The following is a 17,328-nucleotide window of genomic DNA, read 5'->3' on the forward strand; positions in this document are numbered from 1 at the left end:
AGCCTCCGGTCACCTCAATCCAGTGAGCATCCAGGAACTCCTGGAGGGGTCGCATCTGTAACCTGCAGAGTCTGATCAGGTAGATGCACAACATCATGTCGAGCAGCTACTTGATGGTCCTCACCGTGGCGATCTTCAGTGCTAATCGCTGTTGCACCTTGCCCAAAATGGCCCCTATCCTTTCTTCTGAGGGGGCTGCTAGGCAGGACAGTGTTGAGCCTGGACCCCAGGAACAGCACTTCCTGCGATGGAACCAAGCAGGACTTCGGATAGTTCACTGAGAACCCCAGATCCGTCAGCAGCCGGACGGTCCTCGTTGTGTGACTGAGTACAATGTCCCTTGACTTGGACCGGATGAGCACGTCGTCGAGGTATTGGTGCACATGTATTCCCTGCAGGTGCAGATGGGCCACCATCGGCGGCAGCCACTTGGTAAATACTCTGGAAGGGAAAGCCTTGAACTGTTACTGCTTCCCTTGTACGATGAAGCGCAGGAACGTGCAATGTTTTTCATGAATGGGGATGTGGAAGTACGCATCCTCTCGATCCAGCGACGATAGGAAGTCCACCTCATCAAGTTGGCCGAGCACGTGTTGCAATGTGACCATCCTGAATTTTTGGGACTTGATGTACTTGTTGAGTCGTCGATTAAAATGGGCCTCTAGCTCCGAGTCTTCTTTCTTACTAAGAGGTATCTGGAGCAAACTCCAGAGCCACTGAGTCGCTTTGGAACCACCTCTTTTGCCCCCTTTTTTTCAACATGACCCAAACCTCCAACCGCAGCTGTGGGATGTGTTGTTCCTGCCGGGCCACCACTGGCCTCTGTGGACACTTTTGCTGAAACTCCAAAGTGCGTCCACGGGCGAGATCATTCAGCACCTATCGATTGGTGGAGATGTTTTCCCACACGCTGACGAAGTTCGCCAGCTGGCCTCCCACCAGGGTGCAGGCCCAATGTCTTGGCCGGTTCAATCCTGCTTGGAATCCGGCGTGCCACTTTTGGAGCCTTGACAAAGACAGCCACCTCCGAAGGCCTTGGAACAACCCACTTCCTCGGTCATGAACGGGAGGGTTGGCAGTACGAGGACGATCCTCCACCAAAACTTTGATGATCTGCCTGAATTCCCTCCTGAGGAACGTAAGGACCCACAGTGCTGTTGCAGTGGGCTGAGGGCACGGGCCGTCTGCATTGGTCTTGATGGCCTGAAGTGATTCATCAACAGCCTTTCCAAAAAAGATTGTCCCGGTCGAACGTCATGTCCAGGACCCTCGTCTGAACTTCCTGCCTAAATTTGGTGGCCCTCAACCAGCCACGGTGACGAATCCAGTTTCCCATCTGGCGGAAACCAGTGTCTGCAATGTCCAGGGCCATAGTGATGGCGTGGTCTGACGCCAACTCGCCCTCCTAAAGGATCTCCATCGCCTCGTCCCGTTTGTTCTCATGGAGGAAATCCAGTAGCAGGGCCATCTTGCACCATAACTCCTGATCGTACCTGTGCAGGACGGCTAAAGCGTTAGCTGCATTGACCGCCGTAGCTGCTGAGTAGATGACCCTTCTACCCACAGCGTCCAACTTCTTCCCATCGCCCTGCGGGGGAGCAGAGGCTGAGGAGGATCGTTTGGATGACTTCCGTGCAGCCCCCGAGACCACAGTCTGGTGATGGCTGTGACCACAGACACTTTGGTGCAGACTCCGGCACCCAGTATTTCTTCTCCAGCCAGTCTCTTTTCGCAGGGGCTGAAGCAGAATTTTTGAGCAGCGCCAGGCCCTCATCCCAGGCGTCATCCAGGAGGTGCTGATCGATGCGCGGGCTATCTTGGAGTGGAAGGAGCCCACTTGCCGGGGGGGGGGGAGAAGCCCTTGGAGGCGCTGTCATCGGTGTCTGTCATCAACATGTCAATCTCCATACCCCTGGGGGGGGGTATATATGGTGGCTGGAAAGGAGGCGTAGGGTGCTGCTTCCTATGTCGGCGGCGGTGGGCCCGGTGTCAATGGGGCCGGTGCTGCCGTTGGCATTTTTTTTTCTGTATCTCTGACACCAGCATGTGGAGCATTGGAAAAATATCCTGTGACAAGTCTCTGGGAGGTGTCGGGGGGGAATGGGGGGGGCTGGTAGCAGGCTTGCTGGGCCCAGCGCCTAAGCCAACGTCGCCCCCCCTCCGGTCACTACCACCTCCTCGATGTCGACATCCCCAATGTCCTCCTGGACCGTGTGGACGGAAACCATGTCCTCTTCCTTGGAAGAAGAAATATCTGTGCCCTGTAGTGCCTCTGCAATCCCCCCCCACTCCCGCTTTTCTGTCCTGAGGGGTCAGTCTCGGGCTTAGGGATGGAATCTTTTCTGGGGGTCTTCCACTGGTTTAGCCAAAGCCTTCTGCCTGGGAGGAAGAGCCACTTTGGCTGCCGCAGGGCCCCCCTGAGTCAGGTCAGCCCCTTTCGCCTTCGAAAGGGAGGCCGCCACCAGCTCGATAGATGGCGATTTAGCCTGGACCTCCTGTGCCTTCACGGGCACGTCGGCCACTTTATACTGTGGCTTGGACTTCTCCGGTTTCTCCCTCAGCTTGCCCGGGGTAGCCGATTTCCTCTTCGACAAAGTACTGGAGCGGTGGCTAGAGACGGAGGCCAATGGAGAAGAGAAGATGGGTGTTCCCGGCCCGTCGCGTGGCCCGCTTGCTCGGCGCCCCCCTGACAGAAGCAGACTTGCGCCGCTTGGCCTCGTCTTGAGCCCCCATGGATGGAGCACCCTCAAAGGACTTAGAAGCCCTCTGAATGGCTGGATCTGGGCGAGGCATGCTCCTGTGAACTACACGGGGTAGAGGCCTTGGCGTTGAGCCATGCCGCCAATCTGCTGTGCCGATCCTTGATGGTGCGCTTGGTAAAGCCACGACAGATCTCGCAATCCTCCTCCTTGTGCGTCAGGTGAAGACAATAGAGGCACTGGGAATGCTTATCCTCCATGAACACATTCCTCAAACCACAGCCGGTGCAGAGCTTGAAGAGGGAACCACTGTCGTCCTCCTCCAACATGGACCGGCGCATGGTGCAGGCCTGGTGGCCTTCTGGAATCTTTGAAGAAAAGAAATCATGACTGTTTGTCGGTTGAAGAAACAATGGAGCACACTGGCTCGATCAAACCAAAAATAGGAATTTAGTAGCAGAAAAACGTGAAAAACACAGAACGCTCTAAGAGCGAAACACGAGGACTCCCAACACTTGGACGTGCAGTAAAAATCTGAAGATGGCTGCCAGAGGAGGGGCTTAGGGAGAGGGCAGTCATTGGCTGGGGGCAGCTTGACCCAGATCTCAGTGATCGGTTTATAGGAGAAAGTAAACTAAAGTGAAACAGTTTTTTGTTTTACCAAGGATTCCCGGCCTGACGACAGGGAATATTCACGAGAATGTGAATCCATGCCAGACCCCGTGCTGGAGAATTAAGATTTCCTATGTGTGTTGGTTAGTGAAATAAGTATTTATCTACCTTCCTTGTGTAATTAAGAATAAATGCATATTTTTAATATAACATTTACTATGCAACGGTTCTTTGAACTATTGCATTTACTGGGTTCAGTGTACTTGCATATAGCTCACATCTTCCTCCTATGATCAACCTGACTGCTCTGCCAATCTACCAAGGTCATTTGGGTAGGTCAGACTTGTACTAAGAGTTGGGGTTAATTAGTGGATACGCCTGTGTGTGCAGGCTTCAGCTGACGCTGCCAGCTGGAGCTGAGCTCTCCTCTCGTTGCAGCAGCCAGTGTTGTCCTGGCCGCCTCGTGCCTGGATTTTGCATTCACCCTGGACATGTGTCCGCCGCCTACTCAGTCTCTTTGGCCAGTGTGGTCACGCTCACGGCAGTTTGGTGCGACATCCTGACAAAGCACCTTTTTATTATTTTCTTATGATAGGGAACACACATGGTAGCAACAGGGCAACGCAAGGGCTTTTATTTTACTTTAATAAAACAGAGAGGTTGAAAACATATCCTTTTGTCTGACCAACCACAAGATGCTGAATTATCTTCAAATAAACTTCCTTAAAATAGCTTGCTTCCTTTACATTTTCATATAAAGATCAAATTGTTCCCGGGCTACACCTTGTATCAAAAGTGTAGCTCTTAGTTGAAATAGATCTTCATATACATTTTCTGTTGATTGCATTGGTTTTCCTCTGCGTCTTTTAATTTGAAATACAATTACACCCCAATTGTTAGCATAAGGAGAATGATCACAGCCTTGCAAAGTGTGGCAAGCTTCAGGAACTACCCACCTGACTCTGTGGGGATAGTGACCACTAGAGATGGGGTTGGTCCAACTGCTACGAGATGGACTGCCAAGAGGGTGAACCCGGCTGGATCCTGCGGGCCCGCTACTTCCTCAGAGATGCAGTATTAATGGGTTAAAGAACGCACTTGGAGAGGAATCCGGGAAAGACTGCATTTCGCAGAAAGCTATGTGGAAAACAAACACTCCAAGAACCCGAGTGGGATACCGAGTCAAGGGACAAAGATTCAAGCAACGAATTAGCTGGGTTTCGGAAACCTGAAAATAGACAGATGAGCTGTTATCAGACTAAGGATAAAGCATTGGAGTAACGCAGGTTCTGAATCACTGCACCACGATACTGAGCAAACAGAAGCCAAGGAAAGATGCAGAGCCACCCACTGAGGAAATGAAAAAATCAAGGTGGCAATAAATGGCATGGAGACTTTTAAAGACTTGCAACACACAGTGCAGAGGGGGAGAGACAAAACCAAGATGTGCCTAATATAACAATGAGCAAGTTTATGTATATTCCTGAGAGGGACCAATCAACAGGGATAAATCAAAGTAGAGTGGGGAGTCACCAATCAGGGATAACAATTGAGAATGAGCACCAGTTTAGGCACTATTAAGAGGCTGGCTTGAATCAGTAGGGTCGCAAGACCAATCGCAAGCAGAATTTCTGATCCACGCTCTTTTGATACATGGTGAGAATCAGAGAGAAGAACGCTGAAAACCTTGCCGCTTGGAAGATAAAACTAATGCATTGGAAGAGGACTACAGAAAGCAGAAAGAGAATCGTGAAGGGCTGGAAGGAGAAAGCAACCAAGGCGATTGGAGAGTAACTCAAATCATTGGTGGAACTGGAGGCTCAGGCCTCATAGCCAACAGGCCTTTCAACTGTAACCACTGGGAAATATTAAGTAGAGGCCCCTGGACACATGGCAGGAGGGCATTGATTATAACATTGGATGCCTGAAAAGGACCCCAATAATGGGGGGGGGGGAGATCTACTTATTCAACCCGAGCAAACAATCCTGAGAAACACAGCTACAAGAGGAACAGTGAAGTCAGAGAAATCCAGGTCCTGGAGAGACCAGTTAATCCCAAAAGGACCCTGCAGAAAAGGAGGAAGATGCAATAAACTCTTCAACCTCATAACTGGAAATGGTCTATAGGGGGGAGAAAGCAGGACGGATGAGGGGAGACTGACAGTAGCCCAAAGAGCCTATCCAGAAGGTATTGTTAAGATTATCGTTTTCATACATTAGGGATGGACTCTGAAAAACAGGCCTAAAAACCCTTTTGTTGGCCAAACTTTAAGATTTTATTCATGCATTAGAGTAGCCTGAACCTGTGTTAGGGACAAGACAAGGACTTTAAGAATGTGCTTTAAACTTTATTTGCAACGTAAACTGGCGCTGGACACCTCATAGCACTGCAGGTTTGTGTTGACCCACCCTGACCACTGTTGGCTTAGTTGTAGGATTTACCATACTTCCTGTAGGCTTTTATCCAACCGCTTCCATGGGAAACAGACTAATAAAGAAGGGTTGAACATGCCATTGCTCAGCCCTGCCACAAATGTTCTCCGGTCTACTTACCTGAGGGAACAAAGTATGTTTTTGAAAAGCACAGATCATTTATTTTACCACAAGAGTACAAATGGAAAATTAAACAGTTCATTATGATCCCACCATTAATTTGAGACTGACATCAGAAAACGATTTTAGATGTAAAAAGGGACGAATTGCTGTAATATGTTCATCAAATGACAAATCCACTTTATTTTCACAGAAGCCAGACATTGGGGAACAAGTTCAAGACATCAATTGAACTAACAAACCAAATAATACTGAAAATTGCTGACCTTGCTTGTGGTTTGTAGCTATTAAGGATCTGATAGGCTCGCAGAAGATCCAGCTTTCCATGACCTTGTTCAAACATATTGACTCCGGGAAGTCTGGATGCAGATGCTATCAATGCTTGTTTCATACTTGCTGGATTTACCAATTCACGATTCCGCACCGTACTGCAAAAGGACAGGCATGCTCATCAGCTCTTGGTTCTCAGGTGCAACTTCATTAACCTGAACAAAAAGGTGTGCGTGTAGTAATACCACTGTTTGGTTACATACATAGACTATGAATATTATGAAGTGTTTAGTCAAACCAAGTGCCAATGTCTGTTGGACTAACATTTCCAGTGTGGAGACTGATGCAATTTGGAGAAGAATTACACTAGTACCTCAATCCAAAGTGAAAACAGGGTTCTAGCTAAAACCTCAAGAAAAGTAGACCCCATCAATGTTTAAAGGAACAGTCAGTCATCTAAAAGGAAGTTTCTATAGAGTACCAGGCCATATCCTCTGACAAAGCCGTTACAGGTCTGCCTAGGTCATTGTTTCTCCACAGAGTTGGGGCAGGAGAGCTGATGCTGAAGGCGTTGGGCAGATAAAAGAGGTGTGGACGGATTGTTCAAAAAATAGCCTGTCATTGTTAGCTTTGCAGAGCTTAGTTTTCAAATGCAAAATGGAGAAAGAAGTGGATCCCTTGAATCCTAAACAGAGGGAAGAGCAAAGTACAGCGGATAATCAAGTTTGTATACCTGTAGTGAAGATGTGCCTAAGGTTATCTATAATACTGGTGTGGTCAGAGTATCGACTGGATAGGAGGGGGTAGATTAGACTTCCTCAATACCCCACCAACACTTGTCCTAAGAAGCTTTTTTCCTTTGAATTAGCAAGAGTGGGGAAAAGAGTGTTCACCTAGCACTCAGATTTAAGATTTTAAGATTCACAGTATGGCTGTCCACAGCCCTTCAGATAAGGATTGTACTAGCCATGTTTTAACAGGAAGCTACCATTAACAAATAAAAAAAAAAGGGGGGGGAAATCCCTGACAAATAGAGGCATGCCCCGATTCCACACAGCTTCACATGTAGGTTTGATCAGCGGAATCGGCATAGCACAGCCACTTTAAGGAGATGTACTATTATTACTGTCAAATCTGAAGAACAACCAAGTTTGCAGTCTTAGCAAACAGCGAATAATGAAGATTTCCCGCGCATTTCTTCCAGTGTCTAAAGTTATTGAAGCAGCAAGTTAGTAAGTAACAAAGGAGACCTAAAAACGGACTCAAAAAGGGGACAAAAGCAGTAGCTTGGGTCAGAGGTAAGATGGGTGCTGCCCTGGACACCTCTACGTGCACTGCAACGCTCTGGAGCGACTTCTCGGAATCAGGTAAGCAACACCTTTTTCCCCACAGTACCAAGAGTTTGAAGAAAGTGTTCACGTTGGCTCCTCTATGACGTGGCAGCTCTGGACCTGACCTCCGGATTCCTTGGTCTGGTGATGAAAGGCAGGACTGTGTCTTCCAGCAGCAGTCTCAAAGGGGGACCTGTGGCAAAACTTTCAGCAACTTCTTGGTTCAGTCTGCGGCTTTGGTGCCTTTCCAGCAGCAACAAAGGACACAAATCATCCAATCAATCTTCTTTGCTTTCTGCAGTCCCTCACTCTGGTGAGGGGAACCGGGTGAGTTGGATCGGATCTCTGGCGTGTCCTTACTGGCTCAGCGCAGATTTGGACAGATTCGGCCTTTCCACGACAATGCACTCGAAATGGGCAGTAGGTTGCCTGGTATTGGGGATCCACAGCTCTGGAAACTCCTAGAAGATGTTGTTTCAAAGTTTGTCATGGGGCGGGTTGTTCCCACTAGCCAAAGGAAAGGAGGAGGCCTCTTCGAAGCTCCTCCGTCACATAGAAAACAGGGCCAGGACAGCAGTGGTCGCTTCATGGTCATGCAAAGGGTCTGTATGCGTCTCTGGTCGTCTTCTTCGGTTACTTCTGTTTCCTGAGGTCGACGTGCACACTCCAGAAGCCTCACCTTTTACACAGTTTCAGCACACACTCTTCTGCAATCTCCCTCAGCATTTTACCGAAAGGGGTGTTAGGCAGAATCCTGTGCAGTTCCCTTAGGGACCACTACACACAATTAAGACTACAAGTGGTAATACAAGTTCACCTTTGGTACAAGCCTGTACTATTTTGTTAGAGTGATAGCAGTAGCGGAGCAGCCAGGCTTATCTCAAGAGTATATGAGCAGTAGCAGAGATTACACAAAGGACCACAATTACTGTGACTCAAGCAAACACTGACTCAAGGTTTTCAGGTAAAAAATATAAGTACATTTATTTTTTAAACCATCAGTAAAACACAGCACTTCTAGGAATTCTAAATCACACGTAAAATACACTACAACCAACTTCTTCTCTTGGCACAGAATAGCTCAAGGTAAGTACCTTGTGATTAGGCAGACCTGTGTTGTTAAACAAAGGAGTTACCGTGAATACATTTGCGATCAATTTTTGACAGTTCGGTCGTATTAAAGAAATGCGTATCCGCAGCAAGAAATGTTACTGGGGCAAAAGAACACTTAGCACCTGGGCTAAACAGAGGGAGTTTGGTGCACAAATCACACACAATACTTTTGTCAAGGCACACAGAATCTGAGAACACTCGCCAACAGAAATACAAAAATTCAATAGGCCGGAGCCAGTGTCAATTGGAACCGGGTCCCTGTTGCCGAAGATCACACGGTCAGACAGTTCAAGATTCATGCAGCCAGGATTACTTAGATATTGTTCGAAAGAGGAGGCAAAAATTATAAGAAGGAGGGAAAACAAGGGCAAGCCTTGGAGGTGAAGAAAAGGGATTCACCCTACTTCTTCAAGCAGAACACAGTGACTTATTCAAGGGAAGAGCTGGTGGCACTGCAGTTGTTCCTGGTAGTTTCCTGCAGACCCACGGTTCCTGGAGCTTCGACACGAAGGAGGACATCTGAAGGGGTCTGCACCACACAGGGATGAAGCCGGCAGCAGCAGTGATGAATGAAAGATGTGCTCTTTATAAACAGGAGAGGCTCTTCAGATGGCTATCCGGACCACTACAGCAGTGTGCAGCGATTTCGACCAAGAAGAGGATCCTCTGGCTGTGGAAGATGAGCTGGTTATCCCCACCAGGCTCAAGGGAAGAAGACTCCGCACTGGATCTTCTCTGGTCGTTGAAGGGTAGATCGCTCAGGACTGCAGCAGGGCTTCTCCGGGACGGGGTAGTTGCAGCAGTTGTCGTTCTCTCCACTTCTCTTCAGTTCCTTGTAGTTCCAGTGGCGACTCTGACTTCTAGCCCAAGAGTCCTGCCTTTTATGCGCAAAACCCCCATTCACACAGCCTGGCTGTCAATCACGCAGCAAGGGGGTTGTCCAGCCTGGACAACCACCTAAGCCAATCATGGCAAAGCGCGACTTGGATTTCCTAGGATACCCTGTGCAGGGGGTGACTACACCCCTTCCTCACATTCAGTCTACCTAGACACCCAGGCGCCAAGACTGCAAAAGCCCGCCAAAAGACGGTGAACAAAGAAGGCAAACATGGTTTGCCGTGCAAAGTAAAACACAATAAGGACTTTAAAAATAAGAAATGGCTAATAAACCCGACCAGAGCCAAAAGAAAGACGATTTGGTCAAGCAGGTTTATGCTTGAGGCTGCTAAATTAGCCAAAAGCATTACCATGTTTATATAGTATAATCGCGGTAGAAAAGTTAGGGTAGATACCACTGCAACCAGCCAAGTCTAAATGTTAAAAGAGCGAAACAATGCTCTAAGAGGTACAGATAAAAAGGTGTATGAAAGGACTGTTCCGTTAGTTCCCGCCGTGAAGGCTCCGGCGTGGGAGCTCAACATGGTGCTGACCAGGCTCCTGTGGGTGCCATTCGAGCCTCTGCATTTGGCACTGTTGAAGTTCCTGTCATGGAAGGCAGCATTTCTTGTGGCCATCACCTCCGCACGACGAGTGGGAGAGATCCAGGCCCTATCCTGCAAGCCCCATACTTGACTTTTCACGATACGAGGGTGGTGCTGAGGACGCACCCCTCCTTTATGCCCAAGGTGCCGTCGGACTTCCATCACAACGAGCCCTTGGTGCTACCAGTTTTCTTCCGAGGATTCCTAGCCTGACGACGGGGAATATTCATGAGCATGTGAATCCATGCCAGACTCATGCTGGAGTCGGCGATGGTGTTTATTTATCCCTGCTAGATGAAAGGGTACCAGAAACATTCCCTGGGCAACGGCCCAATGCCACAGATCCTAGGCTTCCTCGGATAGGGCTGGGGGATCTGGTTCCTCCCTGCTTCCGGATGTAGAACATCGTGGTGGTGTTGTCGGTGAAGATCCTCACCACCTTGCCCTTGAGGGACGGGAGGAACAACCTGAGGGCCCAGAACACTGCTCGGAACTCCAGTATGTTGATGTGGAGCGGCTTCTCCTCCGGGAGCCAGAGGCCTCTCACGTGAAGATCTGCGGTGTGCGCGCCCCACCCCTCCAGGGAGGCATCCGTCGTCACCGTCACCTGGTGTGCTGGGGTCTGAAAGTCCGTGCCCGCCAGCTCGAGATGCACGGAGGTGCCCCACCACCAAATTGCTTGGCAGAAGACCTTGTTGAGCGAGATCTTGTCCTCGAAACTGCCCGCAGCTTGCATCCAACGGACGTCGAGGAACTCCTCTAGAGGACGCATCCGAAGCCTGCACAAGCGCACCAGATGCATGAGGACATCATCCCGAGAAGGGACTTGATGGACCTCACCCTGGCCACGTCCGTGGCCCGCAGACACTGCACCTTGCCCAGGATGGCCTTCGTCCTTTCTTCCGACGGTGAGGCCAATTGCGCTACTGTATCGAGCTTGGCTCCCAGAAACAGTGCGACCTGCGACTGATCCAGGTGGGATTTGGGGAAGCTGATGGAGAATCCCAGGTCCGTGAGCAGCCGGACAGTCTTCGCTGTGTGTTCGACGGCGAGTTCCCTTGTTGTTGCCCGGATGAGCCAATCGTCCAGGTAGGGGTAGACGCGGATCCCCTGCAGGCGCAGCCGCACCGCCACTGGTGCTAGGTGTTGTATCCTGCATATGTATGAATGATGTCTGAGTCTGTGTAAGAGCTGTGATGGAATGCTAGTGGAGCTTGGAGTGTTGGGGCACCTGGGGATTCCAAAGGAGACGGTTAAGGACTTGGAGCTGGGCAGGGAACCAGGGAAGAAGCTACTAATGATCTCTCTCTCCTAACTTCTATACTGAACCTGTAACTAAGACAATAAAGCGTGTTTCTACTTTCTACATACCTGAGTCAGCCTGGTTCCTGCTCCTTGTTATTACTGGCTCAGGGTAGATCCTGCAGGAGGCAGGATACATCATTTGGCGACGAGGATCTAAAGAATCCAGTGAAGTTGAGAGAAAAGTAACTGGAAACTGGAGATTTGGAGAGGAGAAGACCTGATGCCCTACTGACGCCAACACCAGCTGGGAGAAACGCTGGTTTGGTGAGCTGAGAAGTGCAGGGCGACGTGAGGTTGGTGCCATACTTAGAAAGCACTGTACCATCAAACAGGCTGTGGAGGAAGCCTGTAGCCCATCTGTGGGGCCAGAAAAATGTCGGGCTCCGATGGAGAAATGATGCTGGAACGGCAAGATAAAGGAGTTTGGCAGGAGCAGATTTGTATTTGATGTTGCAGCCTATGAACCAGCGCCGTTGCGCTCCTGTTGTGCAGTGATCATGGGACCTGCAGTACCACAAGTCAAGGTACTGAGAAAAAAAAAAAAAAAAAAACGTTCAAATTTGCCGAGTTTTGGGGCAATTTTCGGGGTCCTTGGGGGCCGTGGGTGGCGCGCGCCCAGTCGTGCCCCTGCGTTCCAGCATCACCGTTAGGCTGGAACGCATGAATTATGCCCCTGCGCCACGTTCGTAGCTCCGGAGCTGCTAGTGAAGGAAGTGGCCGATTTGAAGAAAGCCCCCAGCGACGTGCTTGAGCGTGATGACGTGCCAGGAAGGACACTTCACAACAAATATATGCGCTTTGGGAAACGCGCGATCGTGGATGTTTTATGCTCACAAAGACTCGAGGAAATGCTGCGTCTGCTGGAAATGCATTTTCGTAAAATAACATGAAGCTAGGAGGTACTTTTATTAAATCACATCACTCCGGCATGAATGGGACACATGGCACGTTGTTTCAATTAAAGACCGCCGCTCCTGGAAACTCACAGACAGCTGGGTTTGTTTACAGAGCGGGGCGCTCTGCGTGTTTTGCCAAGTAAATGCAAAGCACGGAGCTTTACGACCGTTTTGGCACGAGACAAAAAGAAGTGGAAGCATGACATGGCAACGAATTTTGGGCATGGTAACCTGAGCACTGAGTGACTCGATTACACAGGCAACCTTGAGAATTGATGTTGTTATAAAAACATGTGTGAAGGTTTATGGTTTGGGTTAAAGGTGCTGTGTTTAATTGGGCACTGGTAAACTAGACATGAATTTATATGTGAAAAGATGCTCATTTCAAGTTATTGCCCAAATGTTTTTTATTGGCAGGAGTTCATGGGGATTAATAGAGATTTTTGCTGTGAGTTTGATTTGTGGTGCATGTGAAATGGATGATGTCATGAGATTTTGAGGAGTAAAGTGAATAATGTAGAGAAATGGATTTGTCTCTACACAGCGTTTCTTATGAGATTGCAGGTAGTTTTTTTTTTCCAGGAAGAATTGAAATGTTTTTCAAGAAACTCTATTAGGAGATTTTGCATTTGGACAATTGATGAAGTGAAGTAAAGTCCACAGTTCTGAGGTTTTAAAATACAGAAACTCTCGAAATTTTGTAGTAAATGCACATAAATTGTCTGGGGAATCATAGATGTATTTCATGTATAATTCGCAGTGCATTTTAGGGAATGAATATTTTTGCCAAATACATTATGGGGAAATGTAAATTTTGGGAGAAGCACAATTTTTTGGGAATTGCAGATTTGGAAATTCTAATTGTGTGATCTGCGTTTGCATGTGTTGAAGTTCTGTATGATTGTGGATTAAGTCTGCGTATGTGAGCGCAAGCTTATGGGGTGTGTGACACAAGGGTGCGCACAGGAGGCAGCAGGTTCTGCAGTTGTAGTGCATTTTTGTGCTAGTACATGTGTGAGAGGTAGCACGTGTGTTTTGTAGTGGTGTGTGTGTGGGGTGTTGTACGTTTGTGGATGTTGACGTGTGGGAGAGTACACGTTTATATGCGGTGTATGTTGCGCAAAATAGGAATATATAAATGGGAGTTGCATGCATGCAATGGGGTTTAGGCTTATACACCCTGGCCAGGTGTATTGGCAGTAGTATAAAACCTTCAGGAGGAACCCCAAGTTTTGTTTTGAGGAGGCTGGACACAGAAGGGTGTTCCAGTGAAGTTGACCTAAGGGCATGGGCCCTCTTCGGAGTTGTTTTGTGGATTTACAACGCAGTGGTGCGTTTGTAAAAGGAAGGGAAAGGAGAATTTTTTTTTTTCTCTCTAGTAGTGTATGTTTACATAATCGGGGCTACACTAGTTTGTCTGCGTTGTAGGTAACCGCACGGCAAGATGCTTCCTTTTGTTAAGTTTAGGGTTTTCCCTAGTTAGTTCTGTGATGCCAGGCGGTGCATGTGAGAGGAGGATATTTGTTGTTTTTGCACGCCAGTTTGCAAGTGGTATTTAATAGTAGTGGAGGGCACACAGTGTTTAGCCAGTGTTTAATCAGTATTGCAGTTGTGGACAATACACTGGCATGGGTTACTGGATTTAAATTCAGTTTGAATTACATTTTTCAATATTTTCAATGTTTTCAGGTCACACCATTTGATTTTTCATCCCAGTGGTGTGTCGGAGCTTTTGGGTTTTGCAAAATTTTGAAATTGCACTACACTACTGGTTTCTTTTCATCTGGTAGTGTTAACAATTTTACATCGCAATTTTTGTTTTTTTTTGCAAAGGTGAATGTGCAATGCACTACTAATTTTGTCATTTGGTAGTAATTGCATGTTAACATTTTTTCATAGCTCTTGCTATGCAATTTTTAAGCCACAATTCCTTCCTTTTGTGGTTGTGTTTTCTGTGATCTTTGTGTTGTATGTCTCTTTCCTAGGTTTTTCATTCCTTTTTCATGTTTTCTTTAGGGGAGGAGGATGAGGCATGGTTGTTGGGATATTGTTAGAGTGCATGGGATCTTTGTTGGCATGTTTAGGACTATTCTGTTTTGGCCTTTGTGTAAGTTTACAAGATTCGTGGCTACACAGTTTTGGCAAGGTAGTTAGCCTATTTTTGGGGCGTTTTGGGTTGTGCTCAAGTGTGGCAGACTTGAGGTCAAGAGTGGCAGTCTTGGCGGAAGGTGTTTAGTTTAGGAGGGTCGATGTCTGTAGTTTTGTTTTGTTTGTCCATGTGGCAAGGTAGTGCTTGGTGGTGGCGGCACTGAGACCCTGGTGTGGCAGGCCAGGGTGGAAGGAGTAGTAGAAATGTTGTGGTTGTTAGTCCTAGCATGGTTGTGAGTTTGTGTGTTTTCTCTTGATTGAAAAAGGAGGGGGATGTGTTGTATCCTGCATATGTATGAATGATGTCTGAGTCTGTGTAAGAGCTGTGATGGAATGCTAGTGGAGCTTGGAGTGTTGGGGCACCTGGGGATTCCAAAGGAGACGGTTAAGGACTTGGAGCTGGGCAGGGAACCAGGGAAGAAGCTACTAATGATCTCTCTCTCCTAACTTCTATACTGAACCTGTAACTAAGACAATAAAGCGTGTTTCTACTTTCTACATACCTGAGTCAGCCTGGTTCCTGCTCCTTGTTATTACTGGCTCAGGGTAGATCCTGCAGGAGGCAGGATACATCACTAGGCAGTTGGTGAATACCCTGGGCGCCGACTTCAATCCGAATGGGAGGGCCTTGAACTGGTAGTGCCGTCCTTGGACTACGAACCTGAGAAACTTTCGGTGTCCTTTCAGAATGGGGATGTGAAAGTAGGCATCCTCCAAATCCAACGACGATAGGAAGTCGCCTTCCTCCAGCTGGCCCAGCACGTGCTGGAGGGTGACCATCCGGAACTTCTGTGCCTTGATGCATTTGTTTAGTCGACACAGGTCCAGGATGGGACACCATCCTCCTGTCTTCTTGGACAGGAAGTATCTTGAGTATACTCTGGAGCCCCGAAGCCTCTTTGGGACGAGCTCGATGACTCCTTTCTTGAGCATCGCCCTTACCTCTAACAGCAGTTGAGGGATTTGGTTTTCCTTCCTGGCCACGGGAGGAATGCGGGGGCACTTCTTTAAAAATTCGAGAGTGTGCTCGTGGGCCAGGGCATCCAGCACCAAACGGTCGGTGGAGATGGACTCCCACACGCTGACGAACATCGTCAGCCGGCCAACCACTGGGGTGCTCCGGTGGGGGCCCGAGACAACGGCCGGTTCAGTCCTGCTTGGCGGCGGCCTTGCCGCTTTGGCCTCCCTGGCGACGACGGCAAGATCCACCTGACTTGCCTCGTCCCCTGTAGGCTTCTTGCGATGAGGATCTGCCGCCGAATCCTTTGGAGGCACCTTGCTTGCCTCCGGAGTTCCAAAAGGGCGGCTGTCATTGCTGCAGAACTCCCAAGGCCTGAGCCGTCTCTGTGTTGATCTTGATGGCCTGCAGTGAGTCATCCACTGTCTTCCCAAACAGATTGTGCCAGTCGAAGAGCATGTCCAAAACCTTGGATGAAATCCATCGCCTTGAGCCACCCCCGCCATGGAAGGCAAACGCTGTTGCCCATCTGGCGGAAACCGGTGTCGGCAATGTCCGTGGTTACCGTTATGGCATGGTCCGATGCCACCTCACCTTCCTGTAGGATCGCTAGGGCCTCTGCCCTCTTGTCGTCCAGTAGGAAGTCCAAAAGGGGGGCGATCTTGTACCACAAGTAGCGGGCCTCAATCGCTAGGGCGTTGGCCGCCTTAATAGTCGTCGCCGCTGACATAACGACTCCTCCCATGGTGTCCAGTTTCTTTCCCTCGCCGTCTGGTGGGGAAGTCAAAGTTGAGGCCGATGCCCCCCGCTTTCTTCTAGGCTGCCGCCGAGACGACCGAATCTGTGGTCGGTGGTGCCCAAAGGAGCGGCATCGGGGACCCGGAACTTCTCGTACTAGTCCCTCTTGGCAGGTTCCGTGGACGGGTTCCTCAGAAGAGCAAGTCCCTCGTCCCAGATGTCCTCCAGTAACAGCACAGCGAGGACCATCTTCCTTTGGGCCTTGCGCCGTTGGTAGAGGAATCCTTCCTTCTTCTGTTCGTCGGGGTAGAGCTGGAAAAGCTCGGATGCCCTGCAATCATGGCGTGGAAGGAGCCAATTTCGTCGGGCAGGGAGGCCCGAGCTGGTGGTGATGGGAGGTCCGTCCCGTCATCACCACCGTCATCATTATCCGTCCCCGTCGTGGCTGTATCTGTTTCCGTGTCATCCCCAGGGATAGGGGAAGGAGACAAAGGCTGAGAAGGCCGGGAGGGCTGGAAGGGCGGGGGTGGATGAACTCTCCTTGTTTGGAGGGCTTCCTGACAGCCCGGTTCTGCTGGTTCGTCCGTTGGGGGTAGGGGCAATTTCGTCCTCATCTCCGTACATAAGGTTTGCATTGCCATCAAAATGGCCACCGAGTTGTCCTGTGGCTCGGGTTGCGACAGGCGCGATGGTTGCTCCTCCCTCACGGAAGCCTCGTCGGCACCACCGTCACTTTCTTTGTCGGGATTCCCCCCGTGGGAAGGGGCCTCGGCTTCCTGTTGGGGCCCTCCACGACTTCTACTAGCTCCTCCTCGGAGGCTGTGTCGGTGTCCGTAACGGCTACCGCGCCCCCCCCCCTCTTTTTCCACCGGGGTCTTCACTGGGTCTTCTCGATGGGCTGAAAAGAGGATTCCCTCTGCGGTGGCAGGGAAACTCTGTGCCCCGAGGTTCGCCAGGGTCATTGCGACTACCTCGACAGAGGCCTTAGCCGGGTGAATCAAGGCCTTCACCACCTTCATGCTTGAGGGCTTCACCTTGGGGGGAGGGTCACCGCCTCGCTCCCCCTCGGCTGGTTCCTTCGAGATCGACCGGGGCCTCTCCAGAAGCTTAGCCGGGTTCTCAGACATTCTCTTCCCCGAGCCAGAGCGTTGCCTCGTGGTTGATGGAGCCGGTGAAGGTGCGCCCTGCCTGGCAGCCGAGGTGCCCGCGGACTCCCTGTGCTTT

The 17,328-nt window shown here is 49.6% G+C and overlaps 1 protein-coding gene across 3 annotated transcripts in view; it reads right to left on the reverse strand.

The window, feature by feature from the left end:
• Positions 1 to 17,328, reverse strand: part of MBTPS1 (membrane bound transcription factor peptidase, site 1) — a 1,184,166-nt gene that overhangs the window by 463,061 nt on the left and 703,777 nt on the right. For all 3 annotated transcript variants that reach the window (XM_069604782.1, XM_069604783.1, XM_069604784.1), the window contains one exon: positions 6,131 to 6,292. In XM_069604782.1, coding sequence (XP_069460883.1) covers positions 6,131 to 6,292 — 162 coding nt within the window. The remainder of the gene's footprint in view (positions 1 to 6,130; positions 6,293 to 17,328) is intronic.

The sequence above is a fragment of the Ambystoma mexicanum genome, chromosome 1p, assembly GCF_040938575.1.
Source record: "Ambystoma mexicanum isolate Mex_15411 chromosome 1p, UKY_AmexF1_1, whole genome shotgun sequence".
Lineage (NCBI taxonomy): Eukaryota > Metazoa > Chordata > Amphibia > Caudata > Ambystomatidae > Ambystoma > Ambystoma mexicanum.